This window comes from Macaca fascicularis, chromosome 1 (assembly GCF_037993035.2).
Source record: "Macaca fascicularis isolate 582-1 chromosome 1, T2T-MFA8v1.1".
NCBI lineage: Eukaryota > Metazoa > Chordata > Mammalia > Primates > Cercopithecidae > Macaca > Macaca fascicularis.
The window spans coordinates 167,556,083-167,569,536 of record NC_088375.1 but is presented as its reverse complement, the minus strand read 5'-3'; the positions used below and the strand labels follow the sequence as shown (position 1 = coordinate 167,569,536).

Sequence of the window (13,454 nt, the reverse complement as noted above, 5' to 3'; positions counted from 1 at the left end):
AAAAAGTCACTGGGTTTCATGAACAGTTCCTCCAAGAAGACTGGAATGGAAGACAGCATGAGTAAAAATCTTGATCATTTTCACATATGATAAGAAAGTTACATGCTTCTTTTTTGGAGGCTGCAGATCTCAGTGACAATAAGCATGAATCAAACTGCTGGGTTCTTCCTGGTTCTTATACATTGATCTCAGGCAATTTGCTTATCTTCCTTGTGCCTCTTTTTTCTCAGGGATAATAGTATTTACGTCATTGGGTTGTTGAGGATGTAATCTTTCTTTGAACAGTGCTTGAGGCACATATGCAATTACATGTTTGCTATTATTATCATCATTTCCCACAAGAAAAAAGAAAGGCCATCACAAATTCCAAAAAAAACCATAAAAGTGTACTAGACAGTTAAGGTCTAAATATGAGGGAAACTAAAACATGGCATTGTTTTAGTAATAGTGAAAAAAGAGTCCATTGTTGTTAAATTGTACCTTCTGAGAAGAAAGGTAATCCAAGCACATTACTTTGTTCTGTAATGATTATTACAGAGACATTACTATAATGTAAATGAAATGATTATTTATATTATCATAATAATATAAATGCTGTTAATAGTATTTTGAGTTTTAGAATTAACCTACAAACAAAACATAAAGGCTTAATCAGCAGTCAAAGCTGAATATAATAGTTCACCTAAAAAATGTAAAAGTAAATATATACTTGACCTAGAGAAGAAGTGTGGAAGAGAGTTGGAAGACAGGATAAAACTGTTAAGATCTTCATCGTATATAAAGGGGAATCAGGAGTTAGTGATTAAAAATGATGGGGAAAAAAGTTAGATATATTATTTCAAGTTGCAAAAATTAACAACAGAAGAAACAAAAAAAGTAACTATAAAAGATCAGAAGAGGAAAGTGGAGAGAGGCAGTTTGTAGAGTGGTATAAACAATCTTTGTTACTGATTTTCAGTAGATAATGTTTAAAGTTGATAAATTAAAATCAGCAGTAGAAACTCATTCTTTAGAAATATGGAGTTAATCTTATAAGGTACTGAAACCCAAAAACGTTAAACGTGGTTGCCTCTGAAAAAAGGAAATTAGAAAAGGAAGCAGAGAATGAAAGGGCTGTGTGTTCTTATTAGTGTTTCTCTAGTATTTGCTTCTAAAATATCACATAGATATTTTTATTTTTAAAAAATTAAAATTTTACAATTTTTACATAAGATGCTAGTAAATGTATTATGATGAGTAACCTGACTGTGATGTTATGTTGTATTATGTATCTTGGGAGACTTTTATTAACCATGAACCTAAATAAAACATGAAATTAAATAAACCCTGTAGACGAAGATAAAACTGATAATCCTTTTAATATTTGTTAAAATATAAAATGTAGGAATATGCAACAAAATTTGTTATTAATTATGTCCCTAAGTCTGTATTTCTCCATATTTCTTTATACATTATATATATGTATATATAAAATACAAAAATTAATACCTAAGAGACTCTCTAAAGTGACTTTCCCTTGCTAATTCTCTGGTTTAATTTATCTCTCTAGTTTCCTAGATAAAAACTACTGAATGATGTCCAAGGCACTCTCAATGCTCAAAGCTAGTCACTCCAGCATGCCCATGAACTTCTGCTCAGTGATTATCAAGAGTCAGTAGTGTTGGTTCCAAATCTGTTTGTGGTAGTTGCTGTTGCAATTATGTAATTTGATTAACCACCATACATAGCATGCTCAAAACAAGCAAAACAAGGTTTTGGTTACACATTAAAAGATTAACAAATGACATATATTTTTATTTGATAAATTTGAATGTTTAAGTTATACATGTATGATTTTTATGATGCTCTGTCTTAACTGACTTTATAAGTGCTAGTCCTTATCATATTCAATAATCTCTACTGTATTGAAATATCTCCAACAAAGAATATATTATCTTCTCTAATGTCTCCATACATAAAGTTTTACGTAATATCAAAGATGAAATCAGTTTAACATTTGATCATTTTGAATCCTAAAATTCACTTGAATTTGGGATTTGTAGGAGCATATATAAAATTATTAGGACTAATTTGAATTTCTATTAAGTATTTATGGAGTATACAAATTACACCTACCTCAGTTGTATCCTTAAGATAAAGATAGGGTCTAATAGATCTTGATTTTAGATGTTCTTCTACTGGCTCTAAAGAAACAAACTCAAACATAAGTATTTCCATGCTATTGTTACTTCTAATTAAACCCAATCAACCATTGTCTCCACTGCAGTAAACTTTTAAGAAATGTAAATGAGTAATTTTATTTGCTTACATATGCATTGCTTGTACATGGTTAGAGCTAAATCTATTTTAGAATAATTTGCCCTAAAAGTGAATTTCTATTAACAGACTATAACTTTCAATTATTTACTATTTTTACAACTATTAACTGTTTATACAATAAAGCTATATTCTATTGGAAAATGATGGATTTCTAAATAAAACAGAATCATATGTGTTATTCAAAAAATATTTTGGCTAATTCCTTTGAAAAGAGAAATAGAAATAGTCTCTTCTACCTGCATTTCTCTCATATTCAGTTATGAGTTTTGTTGATCTGAATTATCATCCAATGAATATCCTTAAAGTAAGTATGGTGCAGGGGTCAGTCATACAGACTTTGGACTTAGATAGCCTGGGTCCAAATTACACCTTTTTGTGTGAGTTACATAGCCATAGCCATAGGAAAGTTACTTAACATCTATGAGTCTTACTTTCCTCATTTGTTAACTGGAAACAATAGCACTTATAGAAATACTTTCAGAGTTAAATGAGATAATCGATGTAACAAATTTAATACGGAGTCTGGTAGTCATTCAATCAATAGTTATTTGTTGATCAACTACTATAAGCTAGGCACTGATGGACTCTGGAATTGTGACTCCTGCCCAATGATGCTAGTAAATGTATTATGATGAGTAACCTGACTGTGATGTTATGTTGTAATATATATCTTGGGAGATTTTTAGTGGGTAATATGGAAGATTAAAAAAAAACAAAAAACAAAAAAAACCAAGACGTTGGACTGGTGAAGTGACTTACACCTATAACCCCAGCATTTTGGGAGGCCAGGCCAGGTGCATCACTGGAGCGCAGGAGTTCGAGACTAGCCTGGGCAACATGGTGAAACCCTGTCTCTAAAAAAAAAAGTACAAAAATTAGCTGAGTGTGGTGGTGTGCCTGTAGTCTCAGCTACTCAAGAGGCTGAGGTGGAAGGATTACTGAGCCCAGGGAGGCTGAAGCTGCAGTGAGCCGTGATCACACCGCTGCATTCCAGTCTGGGCAACAGAGTGAGACCCTGTCAGGAAAAGAAAACCAACAAAAAAACCAAAGGGTGAATAATTGAAATTTATTCCGTAACAAAAATAAACACATTTTGGTGAGGGAGAACCATAAAAAAGGTATATTGTTGATAGGGTAGTCAGAGGAGGCCTCTCTGAACAGATGACATTTAACCAAAATATGCAAATGAGCTGTAAGCAGCATGAATAGAGTATCAGAGTGTTTAGGCAGAGGGGAAAATATATATTCCTCTCAGGAAATCTGGCAGTTGTACTGAAAAGAGGCTAATTGAGTTGCAATTTATTTATTTTGAGATGGAGTCTTGCTCTGTCGCCCAGCTGGAGTGCAGTGGCACCATCTCGGTTCACTGCAGCCTCCACCTCCTGGCTTCTAGTGATTCTCATGCCTCAGCCTCCCAAGTAGCTGGGATTACAAGTGTGCACCACCACACCTGGCTAATTTTTGTATTTTTAGTAGAGATGGGGTTTCACCATGTTGGCCAGGCTGGTCTCAAACTCCTGACCTCAAGTGATCTGCCTATCTTGACCTCCCAAAGGTCTGGGACTACAGGTGTGAACCATCCCACCTGGTTGAAGATGCAATTTAAATGAAGGCCAGGGAGGTAAGGAATGAGGTTGAATACACACACAAAAGTCACAATAGACAGGTCTTTGTTTGTTTTTTTTTTTTTTAGATGGAGTTTCACTCTTGTTGCCCAGGCTAGAGTGCAATGGTGCAATCTCAGCTCACTGCAACCTCTGCCTCCCTGGTTCAAGGGATTCTCCTACCTCAGCCTCTCAAGTAGCTGGGATGACAGGCATGTACGATCATGCCCAGCTAATTTTGTATTTTTAGTAGAAACAGGGTTTTGCCATGTTGGTCAGGCTGGTCTCAAATTCTTGACCTCAAGTGATCCACTTGCCTTGGCCTCCCAAAGTGCTGGGATTACAGCCATGAGCCACTGTGCTCAGCCAGGCCTTTGTAAGGAGTACAAGTTTCATACTAAGTACAGTGAGAAGCCACTGAAGAGGCTTTAATCAGGATCACCCTACTTTTAAAAGATCTCTATATGATTTAAGGAAAGAAAATGGATTAGAGATTTCTGCTACCATTATGGAAGGCCAGGTAATTAGTACCAGCCCTCCTGCTGCAACATCTTAAAAGGCTAGATGGACTATTTTTTAAAGTCTAAAGAGAATCATAGACTTCAAAGATGATAAGGGACCTCTTGTCTTAAATCTAGGAGAAGATAAGAACTCAGATAGGTAAGCCCAACATGCCAAGCTACTTTTTCCCTGAGGGTATTTGTGATGTGAAAGTAAGATCAAGTTTTGGAAGCTTCATGGCTTGAGATAGAAAAAAACAAAAAGCTGGCCAAAGGTCCAAAGTTTTGATATTTAATATGTTCTCCACTTTCCTTCCTCCACAAAAAAACTCCACACCTATTCATTTTACCTGGGATCCAAAAGGGTTACATCCTTAGGGTGAACTAGAATAGTTAAGCTTGCCACCTGGATGTTTTAGGGAAAGTAACGCCTTGAATGCTTTGGTATGTTCTGACAAGTACTGCCTCCAGATACCTGGCATAAACAGTAAAAAAAAAAAAAAAGAAAAAAGAAAAAAAAATCTTTTCTGGAGTAAGGTACCATCACCCTAGTTCTCAAATTGTTCCTATAGATAATTTTCCAAATAGTGTCCAGCACACATTCAAAGATAATGAGACACATAAGGAAATATGACATCATGAAAGTGAATCATAGGCCGGGCACGGTGGCTCAAGCCTGTAATCCCAGCACTTTGGGAGGCCGAGACGGGCGGATCACGAGGTCAGGAGATCGAGACCATCCTGGCTAACACCGTGAAACCCCGTCTCTACTAAAAATACAAAAAAAACTAGCCGGGCGAGGTGGCGGGGGCCTGTAGTCCCAGCTACTCGGGAGGCTGAGGCAGGAGAATGGCCTAAAACCCGGGAGGTGGAGCTTGCAGTGAGCTGAGATCCGGCCACTGCACTCCAGCCCGGGCTACAGAGCAAGACTCCGTCTCAAAAAAAAAAAAAAAAAAAAAAAAGAAAGTGAATCATGAGAAGTAAAATAACAGTGTGTATAACAAATTCTTTGAGAAATCAGGTTATGAAGCACAATAGAAAAATTAAGTAATATGGGGTGATGTGGAGTCAAGAAACCTCAGTTAAGAAGGTTGATGAGAATCATGCAATGGAATGATTGATAATGCCAGAGAAAGACAAAAACTAAGGCAACACGAAATGTTCAAATTCTCTGAGAACTGATAATGCTGATTCCTAGCTCACAGATTCCTAAAATTTTTTTTTTTTTTTTGAGACAGAGTCTCGCTCTTGTCACCTAGGCTGGAGTGCAGTGGCATGATAGCTCACTGCAACCTCTGCCTCCTGGGGTTCAAGCGATTCTTCTGCCTCAGCCTCCTGAGTAGCTGGGATTACAGGCATGTGCCACCACACCAGGCTAATTTTTTTACTTTTGGTAGAGATGGGGTTTTGCCATGTTGGCCAGGCTGGTCTCGAACTCCTGACCTCAGGTGATCTACCCGCCTCTGCCTCCCAAAGTGCTGGGATTACAGGCGTGAGCCACTGCGTCCACTCGGCCAGATTCCTAAAATTTCTAACCTGAAAGTAAGTTTCTATTAAGCAAGCTGGTCATACTTGACTTTTAAAAAACAATAACAAGGAAATTCTCAGTATTGAGCTGAAAGGAAACTCAGAGATTTTGTTTCTAGAAGAAAAAAACACATAACCCTATAAACATAAAAATATATTCCTATTTTGTGAATTGTATAAATTGTCCATTCTGATATTTAACATCTCTTCTTACTAAATTCTTTTTTATAGTTCATGGAAATGCTTTTGACAGAGACATCAAATTATCAAGAACTTTTAAGACACACATCAATAAAGTAAATAAAGCACCCATTAATAAATCAAAGAAGTAAATATGTTACACAAAGCATTACCTGTTGACTCACTTTCTTTATTTTTTATATTTGTTTGAACAAAGAATGGTCTTAAATTTGACTTTTCAAAATTACTCTTTCTAGGTTCAGGCTCACATTTGAAAGACGCACGCCTGGAAGAAATAAAAATTAATTTAAATTAATGAGAAAATTTACAAAATAAATCTAATAAATAAATTTGGAGAAATGTGGTGAAGTCCTAGTTACACAGACTTGGATGTTATGTTAATGTTATCATAGTACAAAGTGCAAAACATTGGACTGCTTAAATAGGAGCTGAAAATATTAGTTTTAGTCATTTAAAGTAGAGGGGGATATAATCCAGTTCCACACTGTAACTGTTGTCTGTAGGCCGACGTCCCAGATTTACAGTCCGGACTCTAACCTCTTCTCTGAACTTCAGATTTACATATCCAACTGCCCACATGACTCCTGCACTTAGCTTAATTGTAAGTATCTCGAACTTAACATATTCAAAACCAAATTCTTGATTCCACCCCCTTCCTGATCTTCTCCTCACCCAGGTTTCCCCATCTCCGGTCAACCAAAGGCTTAGGCCAAAAAGTCTGCAGACATCTTTTATTTCCTTTTCTTTTTCCACTCCCAACCTATCAGCAAATATTACTGTGTCTTTCTTTGAAATAGATTCCAAATCCAAACACCTCTTTCCTCATTGCTCCCATCCAAGTCCAAGACCCCTTTTTCATCTGAACTGCTTCCATATGTCTCTAGCCTTCTTCTGTTTGCTTTCCCTGCTATTATGCTTGTCCTCAACATTCTCTTCGCAATACAGCCATAGCAAGACTTGTAAAATATAAATGTGACTATCATTTCCTTCAACTGTTTCCTATCAAACTTGAGTAAAATTCAAAATGCTCCCTAACAGACAGAAACTTTTCCCCCAGTTCTCATTTCTGAGTAGCAGAATTTCCACTGATTGCCACTCCAGGCCCCTCTCTGCATACCCCTTCACCTCTCACCTCCACATGAACGCTGAGCAAGTTTTCTAGCTGTTTGGTTCAGGGAAAGGAATTTAGGCTCCACTTAAGGACTTTGCTCTTTCCTCTGCCTGTAGTATTCTCTCCACAAGGGGTTGACGTGGCCTACTCCTTCATTTCAGTCTCTACTCACATTTCCACCTCAGAAAGATCTTTCCAGCCCATCCCACTTCCCCCATCTAAAATAGTAACCCCTGTTCCTCTACAGCATTCATCACTGGTGAATTTACATTATATATTCATTTGTTTATTTAATTTATTATCTGTCTCCCCACCTTATCCTAGATTGTAAACTCTGAGGGCAGACTACTTATGTGTTTTATTCACTGTGGTATTTTAGCACCTATAACATGACTGGTACATAGCACATGTTTAATATTCATTGAATGCCTAATAGGCCGGGTGCAGTGGCTAATGCCTATAATCCCAACACTTTGAGAGGCTGAGGCAGGTGGATCAACTGAGGTCAGGAGTTCGAGACCAGCCTGGCCAACATGGCAAAACCCCACCTCTAGTAAAAATACAAAAATTAGCCGGGTGTGGTGGCATGTGCCTGTAGTTCCAGCTACTGAGGAGGCTGAGGCAGGAGAATTGCTTGAATGCAGAAGGCAGAGGCTGCAGTGAGCTGAGATAGTGCCACTGCACTCCAGCCTGGGTGACAGAGAGAGATTTTGTCTCAAAAGAAAAAAAATAATTATTGAATGCATAGGATTTTTGGTAAATTTTTATTGAACTTTCTTATCATCTTATACTTTCCAATGGGTTTTCAGTTTATTCTCTCTTTTAATAAATAATTATGTAATCTTCATAAAATAATTTATGTGTTCCTTCAAAAAAATGTATCTTATGTTCTTATTTAATATCATTGGGGAGGACTTCTAGAAGAGGGTAGTATACTAGTGAGAATGGGCATTGTTCTGTTTCTAACTTGAATGAGAATGAGTCAAGGGTTTCTAAGGATGATGCTGGCTATACAGTCTTGTTAAGGAGGTAATATTTTATCTTTATCTTAAAATACTTATGTTGCTAAAGTATTTTTTTCAAACTCATTTGCAAAGTATATAAAGATATTCACATATGAATTTCCTTGTGGTAAACCAAAGAGCATAGGCTTTGAAGTTAGACCTTACTTTGCATCTTGACTCTATGTGAACTTCCATAGAATATTGAATACTATGAATCTCAGTCCTTCATATGTCAAATAAGGCTAATAGTTACCTCAAGGGATTGTTGTAAGAATTATGTAAAATAAAGTTTAGAAAGTGATCAACAAAATGTCATAGAGATAAATGAGGATACTGATTCTTATTCCTGAAATTTACTCCACTTAGTCATAGTGGAGTAATATTTATTTAACATAGTTTTGGATTTCATGTTGTTAAAATAAGTTGTTGAGTGGCAATTATTCCGTTGCCTTAGAATTGGTGACCAGGTGACTTTTTACTCCATAGCTGAGTAAAAAGGAGCAATACATACTCTATATTCTACAAAGATCCACGAATACTTGGAGCAAGAGATTCTTTTAGGCCTTCAAATAAAAGAAAACTGGTGAGGGAAAAAAGAAAAATATCAGAATTGTAAGTCATTGACCTGTTAGGGTCTGCTGTGGCTTTTTCCTCTTTTCTCTGCACATCTGTTAGACACCACACTTGCTGATTTGCCCCAGGTCAAATTTGGAGCAGGTGAAATCAAGCAGGTAAAGTAGGCACCCTGCACTACACTGTTTGGCATGGCCAGGATATTTGAGTTTCTGAGGAAATGCTATGGACTGAATGTTTGTGTCCCCCTCAAATTCAAATGCTGAAGCTTAAATCTCTAATGTTATGGTATTTGGAAGTGGGAGCTTTGGGAGATAATTAGGTTATGAGGGTATAGCCTCATGAAAAGGATTTGTGTTCTTCTAAGAAGAGTTGATCTAACTCCTTCTCCCTCTCTCTCTCTATCTGCCTTTCTGTCTATCTCCTCATGACGTGAACATACAAAGAAACAGCTGTCTGCAAACCAGGAAGAATACCCTCACCAGACACCCAATCTGCTGGAACTTTGATCTGGACTTCCTGGTCTCAAGAACTGTGAGAAATAAATTTCTGTTGTTTAAGCCACCCAGGCTATGGTGTGCTATTGTAGCAGCCCATACTAAGACAGAAATTAGTAATGAGCAGTGGGGTGCTGTTGTAACAAATACTTGAAAATGTGGCAGTGGCTTTGGAATTGGTTAATGGGTAGAGGCTGGAAGAGTTTGGAAGTACATGCTAGAAAATGCTGACATTGCCAGGAAGGAGATATTAAAGGTGACTTTGGTGAGGGCTCAAAAAGAAAAGAGAAAAACTTCCATTTTCTTAGAGAATACATAAGTAATTATGAATAAAATGTTGGTAGAAATATGGATGGTAAAGGCCATTCTGATGAGATCTCAGACGGAAGTAAAGAACATGTTATTGGAAACTTGAGGAAAGGTGGTCCTTGTTATAAAATGGCAAATAACTTGGCTTGTGTTTGTGTTTTAGTATTTTGCAGAATGTAGAAATTGCAGGCAATGAAATTGGATAGTTAGCTGAGGTTAGTTCTAAGCAAAGTGTTGAGGAGTGACTTGGTTCCTACTGATATTTATAGTAAAATGCAAGAGGAGAGAAATTAATTGAAGATGAAATTGTTAAGGAAAAAGGAACCAGAAATTAAAGATTTGAAAAATTTTCAGTCTGCCCATATTACAAAAAATGAAAAAGTATGCTTGGGAGAGAACACTAAAGGTATGGTAAGTTGACCATTTGCTAGGTAGGTCAGTGTGGATGTGTACTAGGGACCAAATCAGCCATCTCAACAGAAGCCAGGAATAGAGATAGGATTATACCAGCAGAAACACTGCCAGCTGGGACTAAGGGAAACAGAGAAAGTGGGACAAAATGAAAGAAGACTGCTGCACTTCTTAAGATTCTACAGGACCAGACCATACAGCTATTGTATGCAGCTGTTCAGCTATAAATGTACACTGTTTTTCAAGACAAGGGAAGAAGGACCTCAAAAGCAATTCAAAGATGATCAGGGTTGCCACTCCCACAACAGGCCCAGAGGGCATGCACTCAGGGGACAGGGCTGCCTCCATTTCTGTTTCAAAGGGTAAGATCCCTGCCCAGTGGGGCCATGGGTGTGCAACTCCCACCAAACAGAGCTTCAGAGGCGAGACCACTGCCTGAGTGGGTTCTGGAGGCAGCACTACTAGTCTACTGAATCTAGAAGGCAGAGCTTTAAGCCAAAGAGGATTATTCTCAAACCTTAGGATCTCATAGAGTTTGCCTTGCATGGTTTTAGAATTACTTGGAACCTGTCATTTCTCCCTTCTTTCTTATCTCTCCCTTTTGGAATGAGAATGTCTATCCTACACGCATCCCATCAATGTAGCTTGGAAACATCCAACTTGTTTGCTTTCACAGGTTCACAATTGGAGAGAAATTTTGCCTCAGGATACTGTTACCTCAGGTCTCATCCATATCTGATTTAGATGATACTTAGATGAGAGTTTGGACTTAAGAGTTGATGGTGAACCAGTTAAGACTTTTGGGTCTATTGGGATGGGATGAATGTATTTTTCTTGTGAGAAAGATATAAATTTGGAGGGGACAGGGGTGGAATTCTACAGACTGAATATCTGTATCCCCTTCAAATTCATATATTAAAGTCTAAATCCCCAAAGTTATGGTTTTTGGGAGGTGCGGCCTTTAAGAGGTAATTAGGTCATGAGGGTGTAGCCTCATGAATGGGATTAGTGCCCTTACAAGACATGAGAGAGGTGCTATCTTTCCCTCTCTTTCTTGCTGCCATATGAAGATACAATAAGAAGACAGCTGTCTGCAAAGCAGGAAGAGTGTCCTCACCAGACACTGATCTTGGACTTCCTAGCCTTTAGAACTATGACAAATAAATTTCTGTTATTTAAACCACGCAGAGTAAGGTATTCTTTATAGCAGCTTGAACTGACTAATATAGGAGGTCAAATGGATACTGAGATAGTAACTGTGTTTGGGTCATTTTGCTGATACTCCACCCAGATTGCTGACTGCAAGCTTGGGGATCCTTTGCAGAAGAAATTGTGGCATATATTGGAGAGTATATGAGTTGATGAAGAATTTGAAGAGTTGTAGCTGAAGGAAGCTCTCCTTGGTTGGAGAATGGGTTCCTCTGAGGATCTCTCACATGTGCTCTTTATGACTAAAGTTGGCCAGAAAATGATTGATGACTAAGGAAAAAATTGGAAAAGTTAATAAGAAATTTTGTCTTCTCTCACCCTCCTCCTTTACTCCCATACAGGGGGTGTGCTGGTAAATTTTTAATAACCTTGAGTTTGGGTGTAGTTCTAATGTGGAATTTTACTCATTCATCAATAGCGTAAGCTACCTCTTTGTTGAACCAAATAATAGTTTTTGAGTATTTCCTTATTTTTTTGTGCTATTCAAAGCATAATGGCTATAGGTAAGGCATACTTTTTTTGGTAACACTTACTTTTAAGTTTAATCTTCATCATTAACATTTTCTTCCTCACTTTCTTAAATCTAGACAGACAACAACTCAAGCCTTGATTTGTAGTGTTTGCCAGTTGCTGTGGTGTAAATACTCCCATTGTCAATTTCTACCAAGGTGATATAATTAAATGTGAAATTTGGAAGAGATGTGTAGTAGCATACTTTTATACAAATTTCTACCGTATGGATATAATAGATGTAAATAACTTCAAAACCATGGATAATAGTAAAATGTACAATAATTAGGAAGTGATGAGTTCTGAGTATTATCTTTATTTTTAGTATGCCATTGAATTTTAAGTTTATATAATTTAATTTTTAATGGTAAGTGTTTAATAAACATCTCACAAAATTGCTGAAAATTCAACCAGCAGCTCTAATAAGTTGGTATGAGTTGGCTTTAGCACACCACTATACCCATATCAGAGGAAAAAGAAATTAGAAGAGTGAGGAGGTGTGCTGCAAGAGGACCATATCAGCCTGCTACTTTCAGATGAGGGAACAAGAAGAATCAAATTACTGACCATACCCCTCTCCATTTCAGCTCCTCCAGTGTCACTAGACTGGCTTGTATAGGGAAGGGAAAGCCATGACGAGGGGTAAGATTAAAATACTAAGTTGGACAGACTTTTAATAACCAAAGTGATCAGGGCGAAATTAGAGAAATATAAAACTGCTTTGTTATTATTATTATTTTTGGGATGGAGTTTCACTCTTGGTGCCCAAGCTGGAGTGCAATGGCGCGATCTCAGCTCACTGCAACTTCCACCTCCAGGGTTTAAGCTATTCTCCTGTCTCAGCCTCCTGAGTAGCTGGGATTACAGGTATGCGCCACCACGCCCAGCTAATTTTTGTCTTTTTAATAGAGACGGGGTTTTACCATGTTGGCCAGGCTGGTCTTGAACTCCTGACCTCAGGTGATCAGGCCACCTTGGCCTCCCAAAGTGCTGTGATTACAAGTGTGAGCCACTATGCCCTGCTTTATGTTTTTATGTCACTGAATCAAGAATAAGCAATGAAATAGTTAAAACTAATATTTTATTTTATGTTTCTTTAAAAATCTATATTTGCTTTGGGAGGCCGAGACGGGCGGATCACGAGGTCAGGAGATCGAGACCATCCTGGCTAACACGGTGAGACCCCGTCTCTACTAAAAAATACAAAAAACTAGCCGGGCGCAGTGGCGGGCGCCTGTAGTCCCAGGTACTCGGGAGGCTGAGGCAGGAGAATGGCGTGAACCCGGGAGGCGGAGCTTGCAGTGAGCTGAGATCCGGCCACTGCACTCCAGCCTGCGCGGCAGAGCGAGACTCCGTCTAAAAAAGAAAAAAAAAAAAAAAATCTATATTTGCTTTCTATTCTTGTGGTCAGACTTAAGGATCAAATCTACCTTTGCAAAAAAGAACTGAGAACTGTTTCACCTTTGTCTGTGTTCCAAAACTATTTAAATAGTTCTTTGAAACTACAAAGAAACTCACCCTTGACACAGCTTCAAAGTGGTACTTTTGTAAAAGAATTCTTTGACTGCTTCCTCAAATTTTTCTACAGTTATTGATCTATTTATGTTTTCTTTTTTGTTGAGATTTTTCCCTTTCATATTTTCCCAAAAGTTCATCCATTATTACACACGTGTCAAGCA

At 37.7% G+C, this 13,454-nt stretch overlaps 1 protein-coding gene across 3 annotated transcripts in view; it reads right to left on the bottom strand.

Moving 5' to 3' along the window:
- Nucleotides 1–13,454, bottom strand: part of C1H1orf141 (chromosome 1 C1orf141 homolog) — a 63,093-nt gene that overhangs the window by 30,208 nt on the left and 19,431 nt on the right. For 2 of the 3 annotated variants that reach the window (XR_012418948.1, XM_074004246.1), the window contains exon 4: nucleotides 6,304–6,416. Coding sequence is in view for 2 of the 3 variants with exons in the window: in XM_074004246.1 (XP_073860347.1) it covers nucleotides 6,304–6,416 (113 nt within the window). In the remaining variant the exon portion in view is untranslated. Of the gene's footprint in view, nucleotides 1–2,115; nucleotides 2,184–6,303; nucleotides 6,417–13,454 lie in introns of all 3 variants that reach the window. The other variant, XM_045369200.3, reaches the window with a different exon arrangement.